The following is a 20396-nucleotide window of genomic DNA, read 5'->3' on the forward strand; positions in this document are numbered from 1 at the left end:
GTAGGCAGGATTGACCAGCTCTGTGAAAATAAAACCTAAGTGGTCCTCTAAATTTTGATTTAAATTCTAGGATATCATTACTGTTTAGAATCTCTTTTAACTGTTCAAATTGTAGTACTTGGACCAGCAGCTTGGACATCACCTAGGAGTTTATTAGTTTATCTGAGATTAAAAATCTCAGGCCCCACCCCAGACCTACTGAATCAGAATGTGCATTTTAAGCAGATTTCCCTGGTCACTCATATGCATGTTAAAGTTTGAAAAGTGCTTTTTTTTTTTTTTATTTTGGTGGTACGCGGGCCTCTCGCTGTTGTGGCCTCTCCCGTTGCGGAGCACAGGCTCCGGACGCGCAGGCTCAGCGGCCATGGCTCACGGGCCCAGCCGCTCCGCGGCATGTGGGATCCTCCCGGACCGGGGCACGAACCCGTGTCCCCTGCGTCGGCAGGCGGACTCCCAACCACTGCGCCACCAGGGAAGCCCCTGAAAAGTGCTTTTTTTTAAATGAGTATTTTGAGTTTTACATTATTCCTTGCAGATTATTCTGCTAGGAAAAACAAATAAGAACAGTGTTTTCAGCTAAAATGCTTTTTAAATTTTAAATAAAAGTATGTGAAATAAAAAGTTGTAATTATTTGAAGTTATATCAAACAAATGTTAGTTTGCACTGTTAAATTTATCTTGAATAATATTATTGACTTAAAAAATTTAATTCCGTAAATAAGGTAAGAGGAAACTTCTGGAGGTAATGGATATGGTTTATGGAATGTGGTGATGGTTTAATGGTTACGTTACCAAGTAGGTGCTCATGTGCCCGCAGTTCCAGAAAGCCAAACTCTGACAGTGGGTGTTTGCAGCAAAGTAAGGGTTTATTTGCAGGGTACCAAGCAAGGAGAATGGGCACCTCATGCTCAAAAGATTGGAATTCCTTGATAGCTTTCAGGCAAGGGTTTTTAAAGACAGTGTTAGGGGAGAGGGTCCTAGGATGCGTGATCAGCTTGTAGGCCTTCTGGTTGGTTGGTGGTAAGGTAACAGGGTGATGTTTTGGGAATGTTAACCGTCTGGTTTCAATCAGTCTGGAGTCTAGTCCTTGTGGTCAGCAGGTAGTCACCATCCTCCACCTGGATGGGGGTCTTAGTTTCCCCAGGACAACTCAAAGTATGCATCAGATTGTTATTTATATCCCTTCAGGAGGAACTAGAAGTCTTGTGACTCTCTTGTCCTGATCATTAATTGCTTGGGTCAGCTCTTTGGAACTCACAGAAGGCCTAGGAGACTAAAGCCTTTTGTTCCACAAACAAGAAATGGGGGACATGGAGGGGATTTTGTACCTGGGAAGGCCTCACAGGGTCCTGCTTGGTTTCAGTCTCCCCTTTTCTTTGATACTTCTCAATCCTGAGGGGAACAGGGGCGGGACAAGAAAGAGAGTAAAGCTTTGGATAAAGAGGTTGTTCATAAACTCTGTAAGGGAACTTGGTTTTAGGGGGACTTGGTTTCAGGTATATACTTACTTCTAAATTCATCAAGTTGTATACATTAAATATTTACAGCTTTTTGTATGTCAATCATACCTCAATAAAGTGGTTTTAAAAAAAGCACTTTAGTTCCATTTACTGTTAATTACTGGAACATATATGTATTTAGAGTGAAAGGAGTCTATATATAAAATGAAGCAGTTAATTTAAAAATATGAGGGTTTTTGGGCTTCCCTGGTGGCGCAGTGGTTGGGAATACACCTTCCGGTGCAGGGGACATGGGTTCGAGCCCTCGTCTGGGAAGATCCCACATGCTGCGGAGCAACTAAGCCCGTGTGCCACAACTACTGAAGCCTGCATGCCTAGAGCCCATGCTCCGCAACAAGAGAAGCCACTACATTGAGAAGCCTGCGTACCGCAATGAAGAGTAGCCCCCGCTCGCCACAACTAGGGAAAGCCAGGGTGCAGCAGTGAAGACCCAGCACAGCCAAAAATTTTTTTAAAAAAATTAATTAATTAAAAAAATTAAAGTATGTACTAAAATCTTTCATATGAACTATTTTACCGTGAACTGGCATTTATGTAGACACTAAAATTTAGTAGAAAAATACAAGCAGTGGATAAGTCATCCTTCATTTTAGGTTGAACTCCCACCACCTGATCTTGGACCAAGTTCTGCATTAAATCAGACACTCATGTTGTTGCGTGAAGTTTTGGCATCTCACGATTCTTCAGTTGTACCGTTAGATGCCCGTCAGGCCGACTTTGTGCAGGTAGGTTGTAAATTCATGTTTAATGATTCTTACTGCTCCTCTATTGTACGTTCTTTTGAAATTCTGGCACTTGATAGCCCATGTATCTTGACAGTCCTTCTCATTGCTTTTTCCTTCAGATATTAAACCAGTTCCCTTTAATTTAAAAAGTATATATTCAGTGATGCTTGTTTTAAAAACTATTACAGTTGCGGTACCATTTAATCTTTTTCTTACGTGCTTCTGTAAGTTGGCCCGCTCCCCATTAGTTTGACATTCATTCTGAAGTGCCGTTAACACAGACCCGTATCACTGGTTGGGAAATAAGGAATACATTTGATTTTATTTTTCATTTATAGGTTTTATCATGTGTCTTGGATCCTCTCCTCCAGATGTGTACTGTATCAGCCAGCAATTTAGGCACAGCTGACATGGCCACCTTCATGGTCAATTCACTGTATATGATGAAGACAACATTAGCTCTATTTGAATTCACCGACAGACGTCTGGAAATGCTACAGTTCCAGGTTAATTTTGCCATAAAGTGACTGCTCACTGTGATGAAATCTTTTTGCTATACATGATCTCAGTTACTGGCTTTAAGATAATTTCAGTGACCTGATTTATATAAATCCCTTGTTATAGTCTGATAGAACCCCTCCCTGCCCCCATGCATATTCAGTATTTCAGTTTCGTTTTGGAGAAGCCAGAATATGTAACAGGTAAGATATTTTATTCAAGCCATAGTATGTGGTGGTAGAATGGAGCTTTTCTGACTGATTTGAACTGTTATTCTGTATGCAGATTTCAGTTTCCATACTGTGAATAACGTGCTGTATTTTTCAAGCTGTGTAGCTAGTGCAGAAGGTGTTGCAGAGGACAGATATATTTTTATCTACGTGTAAATCAGTGTTAGGCACAACATTACAGTTTGTTATGCCAATCGCTCTGGTCCTATAAGCCAAATGGTATCACTTAAGAGTCACAACAAGGCCATTTATAAAATTTACCAGATACTTGGCTTTTGATTTTGAAATAGTGATTTTTGGTAGATAGAATGTTTAAAAAAAAAAACAATAACAACCCTGAGTCTTCTTTGTTATCACAAGTATATAAACAGTTTGGCAGTGGCTACAGTAAAAATTTGTCATTTGGGGTTTTTCTAAGGACTGAGTTTGAGACCTCTATGTTTGTGATGTTTTCTACTTTCTAATTCTTTCTTTCAAAAGAAATATAATGAAGTATGATTAATTTTTCTTTTTTGCATAATTGTTTAAGTATAATTAGTAAAATCTTTTTTAAAAATAGTCATTGGTTTTTAATGTATTTATCACTAATTCAACCCGAAACTCTGCCATTTGTCTAAATCTCTTCTCAAGATGTGCACCTATATCAGTTGGTCCAGCAATCTGTTTTATCACCAGTTATCTTTGTTTCTCAAATATTCCAAAGTTGTTTTTTGCATTCCAAGAGGACAAGCCCCACCATGTAAGTGCTTCTTGAGCCTGCATCATTCTTGCTGATGGGCTGGTGGCTGGCACTGGTCACGTGGACCAGCCAGAGTCAGTGTGGAGAGGACTGGGCAAGGGTGTGGATGCTGGAAGGCGCAAGCCCCACAGTGATAGTTTTCCTTGTCGAGTAAAAGATTCTTGATTTTCAGATCTTTTCTATCAGTAGTCCATTAATTTTCTTCCATTCTTTCTTCTTCCAGTGTTTCAAGTAAGAAATCTAGGCTAGTCTGATTCTCTTTTGTTTGTGGAAGCTTACGAGGATTTTCCTTTGAGTTCAGATATTTCCTCAGGATATTTTTTGGTATGTCTCTTTTTCTATTATTTCCATCTTGGATTTTGCAAAGCCTTTTCAGTCTGAAGATTCCACCCTTTTGGTTTTTGCTCAGTAAAGTTTTCTGTTATCTGTTCACTTCTCCATCTGTTACTTTTTATATTCTGAAGCTCCTGTCCTTAGTTGGCTTTATCTCCTAAATTTGCCTTCTAATTTCTGTTTAAATCTCTTCCCTTTAATATATTTCTTTGATATTTACTCTGTATTACTATTCTTCCACTTTTCTTTCAGATACTAATTTGGTTCTTGGCAATAACCCTTTCATTAAATATTTCCATTTGCAATCTTGTTTTTCTTGGATTTTCCAGTAAGACTAGTAAGTAAGGGTTCTAAGGTTCTAATTGTACTTTCTTGGGCATTCACTTAAAAAAAAACTAAGGTACCCTGCGTCTTTCAGTAGTGTTGCCTCAGGAAAAGATACTTGTTCTCATTATTCAGGTGGGTTTTCTCATAGAACCTACTCACCTCTTTTAAATCAGTTGTAAGTTTTTTATGGGGAGGGGCTCACCTGCTGGAGTGACTTGCACAGTGGCAAACATTCAGATGGTAGCAGATAGCATCTCTTAATAGCATACTGTGCCACTGGTAAACAAGCTGGTAAAACTGAGGGGAGTATCCAGTGAGGGATAACAGGAAGATCTGTAGACTTACAGGCCTGTACTGGTTAAAGGAAGGAGCAGCCACTTCTCCCCACCTGGGAATACTTCATCCCATCAGGTAGTCTCCTTCTGCCCCCATTAGCATTAGGTGGCTTCCCCAAGAATAGCACCAAACAGGTGACCGCGTACAAGTCCCACCTGCTAGCTGGCAGCTCCTGAACTTGACATCTTTGCCCAGCCTTCTGCTGGTTCCTCAACAGTCCCCTAGTTGTCGCAAATCCGCTTTCCTTTGGAGGACTTACTGCCTCAGCCCCCATGGGATTTCCTTCAGACTTCTCCAGGTGATGTATTTGATTGGTTGAGTTAGTCCAGCAAGTTGAGAGCATGAGGCAGTGTGGATGTGAGGGACATCAGGTCCTCATCTTCCCAGAATTCTTTCTAAGTATTTTATTTTACACTGTTGTTTATGAGTAGTTTTTGTTTGTGTCTTGCTTAATACCAGCTTTTAAAAGAGCCAAGAAGCAACCCAAATTTTTCGACTAGTGGCTAGTCCTGGAATCCTCAAGTAAGACTTTCCCTCCCTTTCGTAAGAGGACTTCCTCTTTGGGGAAGGAAAAGTCTTTGTACAGGAGCCGTCCCTATCCTTCATATTTTGGCCTCATAGCTGCTGCAAGGAACACGTCCATGATGAAGAGCTAAGACTCCAGGCTAGTCTACTTCTACTCTCAATCAGTCTTATTCTTCTTTTAAAATATTTTCTTTTAATTGTGTTTTATTTTAGATTGAAGCACATTTGGACACACTTATAAATGAGCAAGCTTCTTACGTTTTAACTAGAGCAGGCGTGAGTTATATCTATAACACCATACAGCAACATAAACCCGAACAGGTAAGCACATGGATCTTCCTAACTAGAGACATACACCAGTTTAGAGTACGGCTTCTAGAGCTAGACACTTAGTAGTAATTTTTCACTGGGAAGGTGACTTCTCTCTCTGATTCCTCATCTGTAGATTGAGGGTAATAATATCTGTAACATAGGATTGTTCTAAGATTGAGATAATACCTGTGTAGTTCTTGGAGGACTATCTGAGATATAGTAGGGTGTCCCAAAATACTATCTTTTTTACTATAGATAGTTTGGGTTACAAGTAATGAAAATATACAAAAATTAGTATTGAAAAATATATAAAGCATATTCATATTGGTAAATTTTTTAGTCCTTTATCACCATTGATTTATTAAGTGCATAGATTACTATATAAATAGCAGTCATCCCCCCTTTTAATTTAGCAAATCATGGTCTATTACTTTGGAAAGGTAAATACTTCTGGGGCTAACATCTGATCTTAAGTTATAGAACTCCAGTAGAATTAGAAAATGGAGTGGTGGGAACCCTAGAAAACCATGTAAGCCTCTTTCTTTAAAAAGCAAAATACTTTTAAATAACATTAATGTGAATATTTTATAGCCCAGGGACAAGGTTTGAATTTTTTCTTTTGATAAGGTAATAAGCAAATTTCTACCAGTAGGAGCAAATTCTGCTGCCTTTTTATATTATCTAAAATTATCAAGGGAACTCTTAAAGCCCCCATGTCTTACTGCCATTCCTCAGTGCTTTATTGCCCTTTTTTTCTTGCTTATGATTAAATCTAAAGTATCCTTTTATTTCCGTTGTTAATAAACTTATGTGCTTCTCCAACAAATATTATTGAGTGCCTTCATGCTAGTTATACAAAATGAACAAATCACAGTCCCTCTTTTAATTGAGGTTGGAGATAGGACATTTGAGTTCTTTGGAAATAAGCTAAATTTTCAAATTCGGGCAATGTACTAATGGACTGTATTTGAGAAGTGAATTGTAACATATAGCACCTGTTTTCATCTTGGTTTTGTCCCTTTTTTTTTTAAGGGCCCTTTAGCTAATTTTCCCAACCTAGATTCTGTGGCACTGAAGGCTGCAATGGTAAGTACATAAGAAAGCATTTCAACATACGTTTCCTTTTGGAACATTATTCTTATTTTTTCCTGTGTGATAATTTTTGTCTCGGGTGATAATTTTATCTCTTCATATGCAGTATTCACATTGGGTCCAGTCATAATGATTGCACATGTATTCCTTTAACTAAGGAGAGCTGACCAAGGCATAACATTTGTAGTAATGTTGCACCATACCCTAATAGTGTCATTATTCCTGTTTAGATTTTCTTCAGTTTCAGAGTTTTACTCCTAACCTAATGGAGAAAGGAATGAGAGACACGAAGGAGTTAGCTATATATCATTATAGACGTCCATCTGTCAGTGATCCTGGGCTAATAGTTCTTGACTTCTTCCTGAGTTGATAACTGAAAGTGGATTCCAGTCTTAAAATATTACTCTTGACTGTGACGCTCACCGAACCTCCACTTTATTACCTTCTTTTCAAGTGATGAGCTTGCTTGCACATCCCTTTCTGCATGAGCACCACTTTTTGTAGCATGTTTCCACATCTTAAGTACATACTTTGCCTATATATGAGTGTGTGTATACACACACGCACACACAGCCATCAGTTGGATGACACTCATTTAGTCCTCACAGGAATGATCCCCTTTGGAAGCTTTATGATACGAATTCTAGTGGTAGTAATAATAAACAGTAAGTAATGACAACGTCCATTAACATATATTGAGCATGACACACATTTTTAATGTACTAACTCTTTAATCCTCCTAACAACCCCATTCAACCCAGTACTTATGCTCTTACCTACTATATGTACTGCCTGTCCTATGTGTTTCAATACTCACTGCCACAGTGGTATGACTTCGATAATAGTTCTCTTGGGTGACTTCTCTGATGCCAGGGCTTTCCCATCTATCATCTGACAGAGCTAAATTTAACTGAAAATAAAGGGTAGACCCACAAGATACCCAACAAATGCAAAGAATACAGAGCTGACAGAGTTAACATTAGACAAGGTAGATTTTAAAAACACTAAATATCATAAATAAGGAACATTATGTCATGATAAAAGACAGTATATAAAAAGTAAGTCATAACTTGTGTATATCCAACATAACAGTAAAAACTGTAGAAATGCAAAGATTTGATTCTGAAAAGTACAAAAATAAATGAATAAATTTTACATTCATTAAAAAAGATAAGTTTCTTAGAAAGTTCAATGTACACTCACCATACCGCCCAGTAATTCCACTTTAAGGTATTTACTGCCCTCCCCCGCACCCCCACCCCAGCAAAATGAGGATATAGGTCTACGCAGAGATCAGTAACCTTAGTACTCAGTAAATGTGTGCATCCCGCCTATTTCTCCTTCTCCAGTGATGCGTATCCAGTTCATAATATAAACTCACAAAATATATTTAAGCCCTATTACAGGTTCGTATATGCCTGATCTTAACTTTAGAAACAATTGAGTTGAATATCTTAGGTGTCTCTAAAGAAACAAACTCTTGATTGAGTTTTATGTGTGATCCATTGTTTTATCTATAACTGTTTGGTGCCCCAACTTGGATGCTTCAAAGGCACCTCAGTTCACCATATCCCAAACTGAGCTCTTCTAACTCTTCCCCACCAGCCCCAACCCCAGGTCCTTTTCCAAGTGTTCTTAACTCAGAAAGTATAAGAGCATCTGTCCACTAATTATTTCAGCATTTATTAACCAAGTATCTGCTATTATCTAGGTATCATGCTGAGAACTGGAATGATCTAGTAAGAGATGCAGTTATCACACAACTAAATAAATATATAAAGAGTACAGTTGTGAATTGTGATAATGCTGTGAATTATACAGATCCAAAACCTGGGAGTCAGCCCCTTTATCCTGTCTGTCACTAACCAAATCTTGACGATTCTGCTCTCTAATTCTCTCAGATATCTAATCTTCTCTTCACCCCTATTGCCCTTGGCGTCTAAGATGCCGCAAGAGCTACCTATGTGGTGTCCTTGCCATCTGCTATTACAACCTCCCCTTCCATTCTTCTTGCTGTAGCCAGATTTACTTCTTAAAATTTAAATCAGATGATTTCCCTTCTTCGATGGTTTCCTAATGCTTTTACAGTAAGAATTAAAATCTTCTAGAAACCATGCAAGTCCTGCATGGAGTGATCTCTGGTAGGCATCCTCTTTCTCACTTAAGCCTTCCTCCACACCAGCCCCACTACACACTTAACCTAACATCTATTCATCATTAAGATTTCACGTAAAATGACCTTTCCTCAGAAATGCTTTTGCCAAACATACAGGTTAGGTCTGTGTCCTCCTGATTGATGCTTTTGTAGTACCTTGGTTTTTCCTATATTTACATTATTATTTGTTCACTACCTCTCTCACTAGGCCATAAGCTCTGTGAAGCTAGGGACTGCCCTCTTTTGCTCACCGTTCTATTTACATTATGTTATATGGCACCTTACCAATAACAGGCACTCCATAAATATTAATTTAATGAATAGAGGAGTGAATAATTAAGAGATACATTGCATTTAAGAAAGTAAGGCAGACCTGAAATCTGAAGACTTTACTTCTTGCTTAATATTATTACCCAAGAAGTTTGGTGAGGGAGATCAGGATAAATGGCTTGGATCAGAATTTTGAAAGTAGGTATTGCTGATACTGACTGCATTAAAGAGTTGACACTTTCAGTGAGTTTTTAGTTAAAATGTGTAAGGAATAGCTCATTTTGATCATGAAGAACTCGTTATTTGGAATATGGGATTTTTACTAAGATTTAATCCTTAAAAGAGATGCTTATTTGGGATGTCTGTTAGCAGATATATGCACTTTGTGTTTTGGATTTCTCTGTTTTGTTTAGGTTCAGTTTGATCGCTATCTGTCAGCCCCAGACAACCTGTTAATGCCACAGCTGAACTTTCTTCTAAGTGCCACAGTGAAGTAAGTATTTTTTGGTCCCAATTAGCTTGTAAAGAGTCACATATTTTTAAATGCCAAGCACATTTATAAGAAAAACAATTATTTTCAAGGTATTTTGATTGTATAGTATGGACCTAGCATCCTGTTATAAATTCATACTAATTATAATGACATTAAAAAAATTGAGATATACATATGGTTTATGTAAATAATAGTGCAACTAAGAATTGGTCAGTACCTATTTACCCCTTTTTTCATTCAGAAAATTTCTAAAATGTTCTTTGCAAAGTATTCTAAAATTAAATGTAACCTATGAATGTATTTTCAGGTTTTTTTAAGAAGAAAAATTATGGTATCAGTTTGGCTACTTATTTTAAAAATCAGGTTGCTATGAAAATGTAAGTCATTTAACACATTTAAGATTCAACATTAAAGCAGATTTTCTAACTGCTTTTTCCCCTTTTTTTGATTGATGGCAGGTCCTACCCTCAAAAATACTTTCTGCTCTTATTTCTCCTACTGTATAGGCATAGTATTATATTTGATCTTATTTATAAAGCATTTGAAATAATAGGAGATAACTTTCATTTAGTTAAATTTTGAGCCTTTTCAAAATGATAATTCATTTTTAAGCAAAAATATTTTCACGTCTTTATGTTCTCAATTTATTTCTATTCATATTGTATTTAAAATGTCAATTGTTTCTTTGAAATAGAGCTTTGAATGTAAAACTTTCTTTTTTTCATTCCTGTCTCATTTTGTTTTGTTAATATCCTATTCTCCTGAACTTTGCTTGTCTCTGCGGTTGCAGTACCTTTGGGACACCTGTCATTCTTGTCTCCCTTTTTCTTGTAGTTTGACTGCCTTTCAAAGGAGATTTTGACTGAGCACTTCATCCTTGGCATAAACTATTGAATACATTTAGGTAGCCAGAAAGTGAGGTTGTAAGATAATAAAGAAAAGAATAGAAAATTAAAATACCCTTAAAGAATTCTTCCTTCCTTGTAATGAATTAGAAGGGCGTTGTTCTTTTACCAATGCCAGACTCCAACATTTACCTTTTAATGGTATAAAAATAGAGGTTTGACTACAGAAACCACAGCTATGCATATTTATAAAATATTCTCAGTGTCTTTTCTTACTGAGTCAGAATTGTTTATATGAGTAATTTAAGAAATAAAGAGACCATAGATACTTCCTAAAGTGAGCTTGTGGAAAAGTGGATATGATTTGAGGATTCTTTCAGGAATCTTCCTCTATTATATATGCTAGAAACAAAGCAGGTATCTTTAAAAAGAATTACTTTGGTTTTTTAAAAGAGGTAGGGGCTTCCCTGGTGGCACAGTGGTTGAGAGTCCGCCTGCCGATGCAGGGGACATGGGTTCGTGCCCCAGTCTGGGAAGATCCCACATGCCACGGAGCGGCTAGGCCCGTGAGCCATGGCCGCTGAGCCTGCGCGTCTGGAGCCTGTGCTCCGCAACGGGAGAGGCCACAACAGTGAGAGAATAGTTTTCTTCTCTTTAACTGCCTCCTTTTAAGCCACCTGTCTTTAACTCTCAGGAATACCTGTGTAAACAAAAATAATGCAGGTTTGGGAGTGGGGGTGGGGTTAGCCTACCAGAGAAATAACGACTAATTGGAAACAGTCTCAAACAGTGCTTTAGAGACCTCGGGAAGTCCAAGCCTTAAAAGTAAGGCTAGTCTGTTCTACAGTAAAGGCTACTTTTGACTCACACTAATAAAGCTTAAAAACAAACCTCTAGAAGATCACGTGGATCTTTACTAAATTAACTGCCTTCCAGAACAAAACTTAGCACTTGTAAGTATGACAGAATACAGACAATCAACAGTGTAGCATTTATAATGCTGAGCATGCAATAAAAAAAACCACTTAGGTTTTAAGTAGTAGGAAAATATGAACCAAAACTAGAAGCAAAATCTGTCAACAGAAGCAGACTTACTGACAGAGTTTACAGAATTAGCAGGTAAGGTCTTTAAAAAGTGTGTTCAACAACTTAAAGGAAAATTATATTGAGAGGAAAAGTTAGGAATTTTACAAAATGGGAATTCTAGGCCTGAAAAGTACAGTATCTAAAATGAAAATCTCACTGGATAGGCTTAACTGTCAGTTGGACATTCTAGAGCGAAAGATAAGTCAACTTGAAAAAAGGACAATAGAAATTGTCCAAATGGAAGCACAGATAGGAAAAAATTAAAAGCTGGAAAAAAGATGAAGAGAGTCTAGGTGAATTGTGAGATAATAATAAACATTCTAATACAGGTGTAAGTGAAGTGTCATAGTGAGATTGAGGCATAAAAAATTTGAAGGCATAAAAGAATTTTTTTCAAATCTGATGGAAAACATGAACCCACAGACTGAAGAAGCTAAATAAATCACAACAAGGAAAGCTGTACCAAGGTACACCGTAATTAAATTATTGAAAACCAGTGATAAAGAGAGAAAAACTTAAAAAGCAGCCAGAGGAAAAAAAGATGTATTATATGTGGGAACAATGATAAGTATATTACTGACTTCTTGTTAGAAACAGTTCAAACCAGAAAACAATAGAATAGCATCTTTAAAAGGGTGGATGTTAAAACACTTTCAACTTTGTGTATTCATCAGAAGTATTTTTCAACTGAAAGTGAAATAAATACATTTTGAGATAAGATAAACAAAAGTAGAGAGGATTGGTCTTCCCTGGTGGCGCAGTGGTTGAGAGTCTGCCTGCCGATGCAGGGGACACGGGTTTGTGCCCCGGTCCGGGAAGATCCCACATGCTGCAGAGCAGCTAGGCCCGTGAGCCATGGCCTCTGAGCCTGCGCATCTGGACCCTGTGCTCCGCAACGGGAGAGGCCACAACAGTGAGAGGCCCGCATACCACACACACACAAAAAAAAAGTAGAGAGGATTTATCATCAGTATACTGCAAGAAATGATAAAGGAAGTTCTTCAGGCTGAAGGAAAGTGATACCAGAAGAAAACTCCTATTTATACAGAGGAATGACAAGTGCAGTAAATGCTAAATATAAAAGATAGTAGACCATTTGAAATAAAAATAATAACTGAATTGTGGAGTTCTTAACACAGAGAAATAAAGTTTATGACTACAAAAGTACAAAAGATGGAGTGGGAGGGAAGTAGAAGTATACTGTTGTGATGTTGTAAGTTTACTCATGAAGTGTGTAATATTGTTTAAAGGTAGATTGTAAACCTTACAGCAAGCACTAAAATAAATTATCTAACATGCCAACAGATAAAATAGAATGTTAAAAAAACTGTTATATCAAAAGAAGGCAGAAAAAGAGAAGAAAAGAACAGATGGGACAAATATAAAACAAGTAACAAGATGATAGACTTAAATTCATCCTTATAAGTAACTATATTAAATGTAAAAGAACTACACACTCCAGTTAAAAAGCAGTGGTATTAGATTGGGTGAAAATACACGTGACCAAACTGTCTGCTGTCTATAACAAATCCACTTTAAATATAAGGACACAGTTTAAAAATATGGTATAATATATACCATGCAAATAAAAATTATAATAAAGTTGAAGTAGCTATATTCTGATATTAATATCAGAAAAATTAGACTGATGGACAGATAATACCAAAGATAAAGAGGGATATTTCATAATTATAGGATCAATTCATGAAGAAGATATAATAGTAAATATGGGCAACTAGTAGCAGAACTTCATAAAACATGAAGTATAAGTTTATAGAATTGAGGAAGAATAGATAAATTGACATTTATTTTGATATTTCAACCCTCCTCTGTCAATAATTGATAGGGAAATTAGAAAACTAGCTCAGTGTAAAAGAACTGAACAGTGTCGCTAATCAGCTCAGCCCAATAGAAAGAGAATACCACACACAACTATGGAAAATAGCATTCTTTTAAAGTGCATATAAAACATTCACCAAGCTAATGTAAAAATGAACAAAAAGAAAATAAGAAAGCCACTAGTGAGTATTCCCATCTATGAACATGGTATGCCTGTTTATCCAGATCTTCTTTTAGAATTTTCAGTAAAGATTTACAGTTTCTTCATATAATTTTCCATGTATGTTACTGGGTTTATTCCTAGGAAACAATTCTGTGGCTTTTATAAGGTCTTTTATTTTCCATTACATGTTCTGATTAGATATTGCTGATGTACAGGGAAAGTACTAAATTTTTTGTTCATTTTGAATCTGGCCAGTTAACTAAACTCTTAGTTCTATTAGTTTATCAGTTGTTTGCCTTGATTTTTTGTTTTTGGTACAGACATCTAAAGTTAATGAGTTTCATTAATTTTTTTCAGTTTTATGACTAAACTCATTGTATTGGCTAGGTGCTCCAAAGTAAACAGTAGATGTAATGATGAGTGTGCATATTTCATTTTGAACTTTAATGTTTCTGATGTTTCATCATCAAGTGTGATGTTTGTTGTAGATTTCCAGTGTTCCAACATGGACACATGGTATTCATCTCTAACTGGGTGTGTAGTGTAGTAATCTGTAAATTCAGCATAACTGCAGTCAAAATTGCCGTGGAACCATTTTATTAAATATTTATCTAGAAAGAAATATATGAGAGGAGACTCTGGTCACTTTTGACCATCTCCACAGTTGCCACTCTGGTCCAAGGTGGTATCTTCTGTGCCTGGATTATCATGTTAGCCTTGGATCTATTCTGTTTTCGCCCTTGCTCTCTCTATCATTGCCACACCAAACTCTACGATCTAATCTTAGCATCTCAACTAGAGTGATCCTTGAAAGGGTCGCCTTCACTTAACCCTCCATTTTACAGTAGAAGACATTTTTAGAAAGGTTAAATAATTGAAACAAGGTGAAACAATTAGCAAGAAGCAGTGCCAAGATTCAAATCCAGTATTCCAGAGCCTATTCTCTTTAACACTAGCTTGTACTGTATTTTTATTAACTCCTTCTATGTTGAGATTACATTGTTTTATTATTTTTAGAGGAAGCTCAGAAATGTTAGGCATGTGTAATAGATAAGGCTTATGTGAGATATGTGCCTTGGTCTCATCTAAAACATGCTTTAATTTTACTCTGAATGACAGAAAGCTGACCCACTATGGCATCTTTGGTGTGTATATTGTGATAAAGAGAAATCAAAAATGTACATTTTTAAACCAGTCTATTATAAGTATATTTTTTTCTTAGTTTTTCAGGTTTAAACTGTTAACACCTTCTTTTCTCCTATGGCGTGTTTGATTGCACTCTTAACTGTGGCACTGTAATAAAGCTCAATTTTAGTGATCACAGAGCCTGAATGTTGACATAAGTTATTTTTAGAAGTGCTGGGTTTATGGTAATGATGAAAGTTGTATTACGTTGTTATGGCAACCAAAATCCTAAAGTACTGATTAATGACAAGCTCACTGATTCTGGAAGTAAGCAGTTCATTTCTTATCACAGCTCAGTACTTTAAATAATTATTTAAAATATACATAATTTCAGTGAACATATTTTAAAGTGAGAACGGTATCTCCGTTTAGTTATACAATTATCTTTGTTAGTATTTTTAAAATTTATAATACCATATTTTTATGGCATTATGACATTTATAACTGGACAAGTTAAATTTCTTAAGGTATGGAATTCCCGTGCATAGGTAACTAAAGTATGTTGCCTTTATGTGAAATTATGTAACAAACTCATCTTCTCCTCATTTATTTCTTCTTTTTTCTCATAGCACGTTAGCTATATCTTTGCTATATACTGGTATAGCAAACTATATGGGAAAAGAAAAACTGTACTTTGCAAAAGAAAGACTTTCCAAAACATGAAAATAAGGCACATAGGGTCTGGGAGAACAGCATGTCTTTTTTTTTTTTTTTTTTTTAATTAAGTTATTTATTTTTGGCTTTGTTGGGTCTTCGTTGTTGTGCGTGGGCTTTCTCTAGTTGTGGCGAGAGGGGGCTGCTCTTCGTTGCGGTGTGCGGGCTTCTCGTTGCGGTGGCTTCTCTTGTTGCCGGGCACGGGCCCTAGGTGCATGGGCTTCAGTAGTTGTGGCATGTGGACTCAGTAGTTGTGGCTTGCAGGCTCTAGAGCACAGGCTCAGCAGTTGTGGTGCATGGGCTTAGTTGCTCCGTGGCATGTGGGATCTTCCCGGACCAGGGCTCGAACCTGTGTCCCCTGCATTGGCAGGCGGATTCTTAACCACTGCACCTCCAGGGAAGCCCCATCATGTCTTTTCAGTGTCATACTGAAACATTGTTAACAGGCCCATCAAAAATTATTTAATTATTTAAGAGGAATGCACCCTTGTTTGATTCTCTGTTTACTGTTGATTAAAGGTTCCATGGTTTTCCATGTCCTGTGTTTTTTCTTGCTCCATGGGATGTTAACTCATTTTATTTGTAACTTAATTTATTCTAACCTTCCTTTTTAAATACCTGTAAATGACCAGTTCCTCAGAATGTTTTAACCAGCTTTACCATCTTAGTAATTTCCTCATTGAGTTATTAAATTTTTGACATTCTTTATTTGTATGAGTCATGTTTTTAAATTTTTTGAAATTACTGTGAGAATTTTATGGTAGTAAAGAAACCAAGAAAGTTAATGATGTAACTTTATAGATGAATCTTGGCTTACATTCAGATTTTGCTTTTCCGTTTTAGCTGGCCTTTTGCATATCTGTTGGTCATGTGAAAAGCAGAACTTACCTTTAGAATTTTGACATAGAGAAACCGTTCTGAATGTACTGTCCATCAGCTATGTGATTGGCTGTGATTGATCAAAATATAGAAAGTAAAATCTGAGGTGGGTACCCATGCTGGAAAATAGCATACATGACTTAAAGGAAAAAAAAGGTACTGCTTTTCTTTACCTGTAGACGAAGTGATCAGTAGATAAGGACATTCCACGTTTTCAGAAGCACATGACTAGACTGAGATGATTTGCTGGTCATTTTGTATTTATAGAATTCCTGAATTTTTCTATTTTGAATATTGATTTTATTTGTCACTATAATGATTTATCATTATTTGAACTCTGTATTTCATACATGGTATTAGTGAATAATTTGGGCCACAACACCAGGCAGGCAGGCAGATATACAGATATATGTGTATACTTTTTCACATAAAGGATGAACTTACATAGTAATTAGCATTATAAATAAGAAGGAGGAGATAGTAAAATGGCAAGAAAATTGCTTTAGCACTTTAGAAACACCACCCATTTTTATACAAGTAACTGATATGCTTACTACAATTCATTATTTAGGGAACCCAGTTCTCCAAAGTAATGTGTGTGTCTGTATGTATATGTGTATGTATGGGTGTAAATAAACACATAGAGATTTTTTAACCACAGTTCATTAAAATGCTCTTAACTCTCAATGAAATGATATAATTTTAAAGCTGGAAGTGTCTTGTAAAGATTATAGAGGTCAGTATTTTGTTTTACAATAGTGAAATTAAGTCCTGGAACGGTTAAATTACTTGTTCAAGGCAGCAGTAAGTAGCAGAACTTCAACTAGAGTCAAGATCTCCTGACAGTAATGTCCTTCACTATACCATTTTATCTCTACCATATATAATTCATTAGGAAAACATCAATGAACATGAGTGTATGGACATGTACCTGGCTTTGGTAGTGATAAATGAACTCTTAACATTTGTCCAGAAATATGGACTCACTATCAGGCACAGTTCTTGCTCTTTACAGTTTGGATTTGACTCAGATTCACTTGGAGAATGTCTATTTCCATTGCATTTCTATCCTCTGGATTTTTTTTTCTTACTAAGTTATGAGCACTTTTTTTTTCTTATTAATCATCAATTTAATACACATCAGTGTATACATGTCAATCCCAATCACCCAGTTAATCACCCCCCACCCCCACCCCGCTGCTTCCCCCCTTTGTGTCCATACGTTTGTTCTCTACATCTGTGTCTCTATTATTTCAGCCCTGCAAACCGGTTCATCTGTACCATTTTTCTAGGTTCCACATATATGCGTTAATATACGATAATTGTTTTTCTCTTTCTGACTTACTTCACTCTGTATGACAGTCTCTAGATCCATTCATGTCTCAACAAATGACCCAGTTATGTTCCTTTTTATGGCTGAGTAATAATCCATTGTATACATGTACCACATCTTCTTTATCCATTCGTCTGTCGATGGGCATTTAGGTTGCTTCCAACCTGGCTATTGTAAATAGTGCTGCAATGAACATTGGGGTGCATGTGTCTTTTTCAATTATGGTGTTATCTGGGTATATGCCCAGTAGTGGGATTGCTGTGTCATATGGTAATTCTATTTTTAGTTCTTTAAGGAACCTCCATACTGTTCTCCATAGTGGCTGTATCAATTTATGTTCCCAACAGTGCAAGAGGGTTCCCTTTTCTTCACACCCTCTCCAGCATTTGTTGTTTGTAGATTTTCTGATGATGCCCATTCTAACTGGTGTGAGGTGATACCTCATTACAGTTTTGATTTGCATTTCTCTAAGAATTAGTGATGTTGAGCAGCTTTTCATGTGCTTCTTGGCCATCTGTATGTCTTCTTTGGAGAAATGTCTATTTAGGTCTTCTGCCCATTTTTGGATTGGGTTGTTTGTTTTTTTAATATTGAGCTGCATGAGCTGTTTATATATTTTGGAGATTAATCCTTTGTCCGTTGACTTGTTTGCAAATATTTTCTCCCATTTTGAGGGTTGTCTTTTTGTCTTGTTTATGGTTTCCTTTGCTGTGCAAAAGCTTTGACATTTCATTAGGTCCCATTTGTTTATTTCTGGTTTTATTTCCATTACTCTAGGAGGTGGATCAAAAAAGATCTTGCTGTGATTTATGTCAATGAATGTTCTTCCTGTGTTTTCCTCTAAGAGTTTTATAGTGTCTGGTCTTACATTTAGGTCTCTAATCCATTTTGAGTTTATTTCTGTCTGTGGCATTAGGGAGTGTTCAAATTTCATTCTTTTACATGTAGCTGTCCAGTTTTCCCAGCACCACTTATTGAAGAGACTGTCTTTTCTCCATTGTATATCCTTGCCTCCTTTGTCATAGATTAGTTGACCACAGGTGCGTGGGTTTATCTCTGGGCTTTCTATCTTGTTCCATTGATCTATGTTTTTTTTGTGTGCCAGTACCATATTGTCTTGATTACTGTAGTTTTGTAGTATAGTCTGAAGTCAGGGAGTCTGATTCCTCCAGCTCCGTTTTTTTTCCCTCAAGACTGCTTTGGCTATTTGGGGTCTTTTGTGTCTCCATACAAATTTTAAGATTTTTTGTTCTGGTTCTGTAAAAAATGCCTTTGGTGATTTGATAGGGATTGCATTGAATCTGTAGATTGCTTTGGGTAGTGTAGTCATTTTCACAATATTGATTCTTCCAATCCAAGAACATGGTATATCTCTCCATCTGTTGCTGTCATCTTTAATTTCTTTCATCAGTATCTTATAGTTTTCTGCATACAGGTCTTTTGTCTCCCTAGGTAGGTTTATTCCTAGGTATTTTATTCTTTCTGTTGCAGTGGTAAATGGGAGTGTTTCCTTAATTTCTCTTTCAGATTTTTCATCATTAGTGTATAGGAATGCAAGATTTCTGTGCATTAATTTTGTATCCTGCAACATTACCAAATTCATTGATTAGCTCTACTAGTTTTTTGGTGGCATCTTTAGGATTCTCTGTGTATAGTATCATGTCATCTGCAGTGACAGTTTTAGTTATTTTTCAATTTGTATTTCTTTTTCTTCTCTGATTGCCGTGGCTAGGACTTCCAAAACTATGTTGAATAATAGTGGTGAGAGTGGAAATCCATGTCTTGTTCCTGATCTTAGAGGAAATGCTTTCAGTTTTTCACCATTGAGAATGATGTTTGCTGTGAGTTTGTCATATATCGCCTGTATTATGTTGAGGTAGTTTCCCTCTATGCCCACTTTCTTGAGAGTTTTATCATAAACGGGTGTTGAATTTTGTCAAAAGCTTTTTCTGCATCTATTGAGATGATCATATGGTTTTTATTCTTCAATTCGTTAATATGGTGTATCACGTTGATTGGTTTGCATATATTGAAGAATCCTTGCATCCCTGGTATAAATCCCACTTGATCATGGTGTATGATCCTTTTAATGTGTTGTTGGATTCTGTTTGCTAGTATTTTGTTGAGGATTTTTGCATCTATATTCATCATTGATATTAGTCTGTAATATTCTTGTTTTCTAGTATTTTTGTCTGGTTTTGGTATCAGGGTGATGGTGGCCTCATAGAATGAGTTTTGGAGTGTTCCTTCCTCTGCAATTTTTGGAAGAGTTTGAGAAGGATGGGTGTTAGCTCTTCTCTAAATGTTTGATAGAATTCACCTGTGAAGCCATCTGGTCCTGGACTTTTGTTTGTTGGAAGATTTTTAAATCACAGTTTCACTTTCATTACTTGTGATTTGTCTGTTCATATTTTCTATTTCTTCCTGGTTCAGTCTTGGAAGCTTATACCTTTCTAAGTATTTGGCCATTTCTTCCAGGTTGTCCATTTTACTGGCATACAGTTGCTTGTAGTAGTCTCTTAGGATGCTTTGTATTTCTGTGGTGTCTGTTGTAACCTTTTCCTTTTCATTTCTAATTTTGATTTGAGTCCTCTCCCTCTTTTTGTTGATGAGTCTGGCTAATGGTTTATCAATTTTGTTCATCTTCTCAAAGAACCAGCTTTTAGTTGTATTGATCTTTGCTATTGTTTTCTTTGTTTCTATTTCATTTATTTCTTCTCTGATCTTTATGATTTCTTTCCTTCTGCTAGCTTTGGGTTTTGTTTGTTCTTCTTTCTCCCGTTCCTTTAGCATAAGGTTAGATTGTTTATTTGAGCTTTTTCTTGTTTCTTGAGGTAGGCTTGTATAGCTATAAACT

General features: G+C 36.5%; 1 protein-coding gene across 2 annotated transcripts in view; it reads left to right on the top strand.

Moving 5' to 3' along the window:
* Positions 1 to 20396, top strand: part of COG6 (component of oligomeric golgi complex 6) — a 61770-nt gene that overhangs the window by 34385 nt on the left and 6989 nt on the right. For both annotated transcript variants that reach the window (XM_082859474.1, XM_082859475.1), the window contains 5 exons: positions 2114 to 2245; positions 2584 to 2751; positions 5447 to 5554; positions 6578 to 6631; positions 9476 to 9555. In XM_082859474.1, coding sequence (XP_082715600.1) covers positions 2114 to 2245; positions 2584 to 2751; positions 5447 to 5554; positions 6578 to 6631; positions 9476 to 9555 — 542 coding nt within the window. The remainder of the gene's footprint in view (positions 1 to 2113; positions 2246 to 2583; positions 2752 to 5446; positions 5555 to 6577; positions 6632 to 9475; positions 9556 to 20396) is intronic.

This window comes from Leucopleurus acutus (assembly GCF_964270905.1).
Source record: "Leucopleurus acutus genome assembly, chromosome: 18".
Classification (NCBI taxonomy): domain Eukaryota; kingdom Metazoa; phylum Chordata; class Mammalia; order Artiodactyla; family Delphinidae; genus Leucopleurus; species Leucopleurus acutus.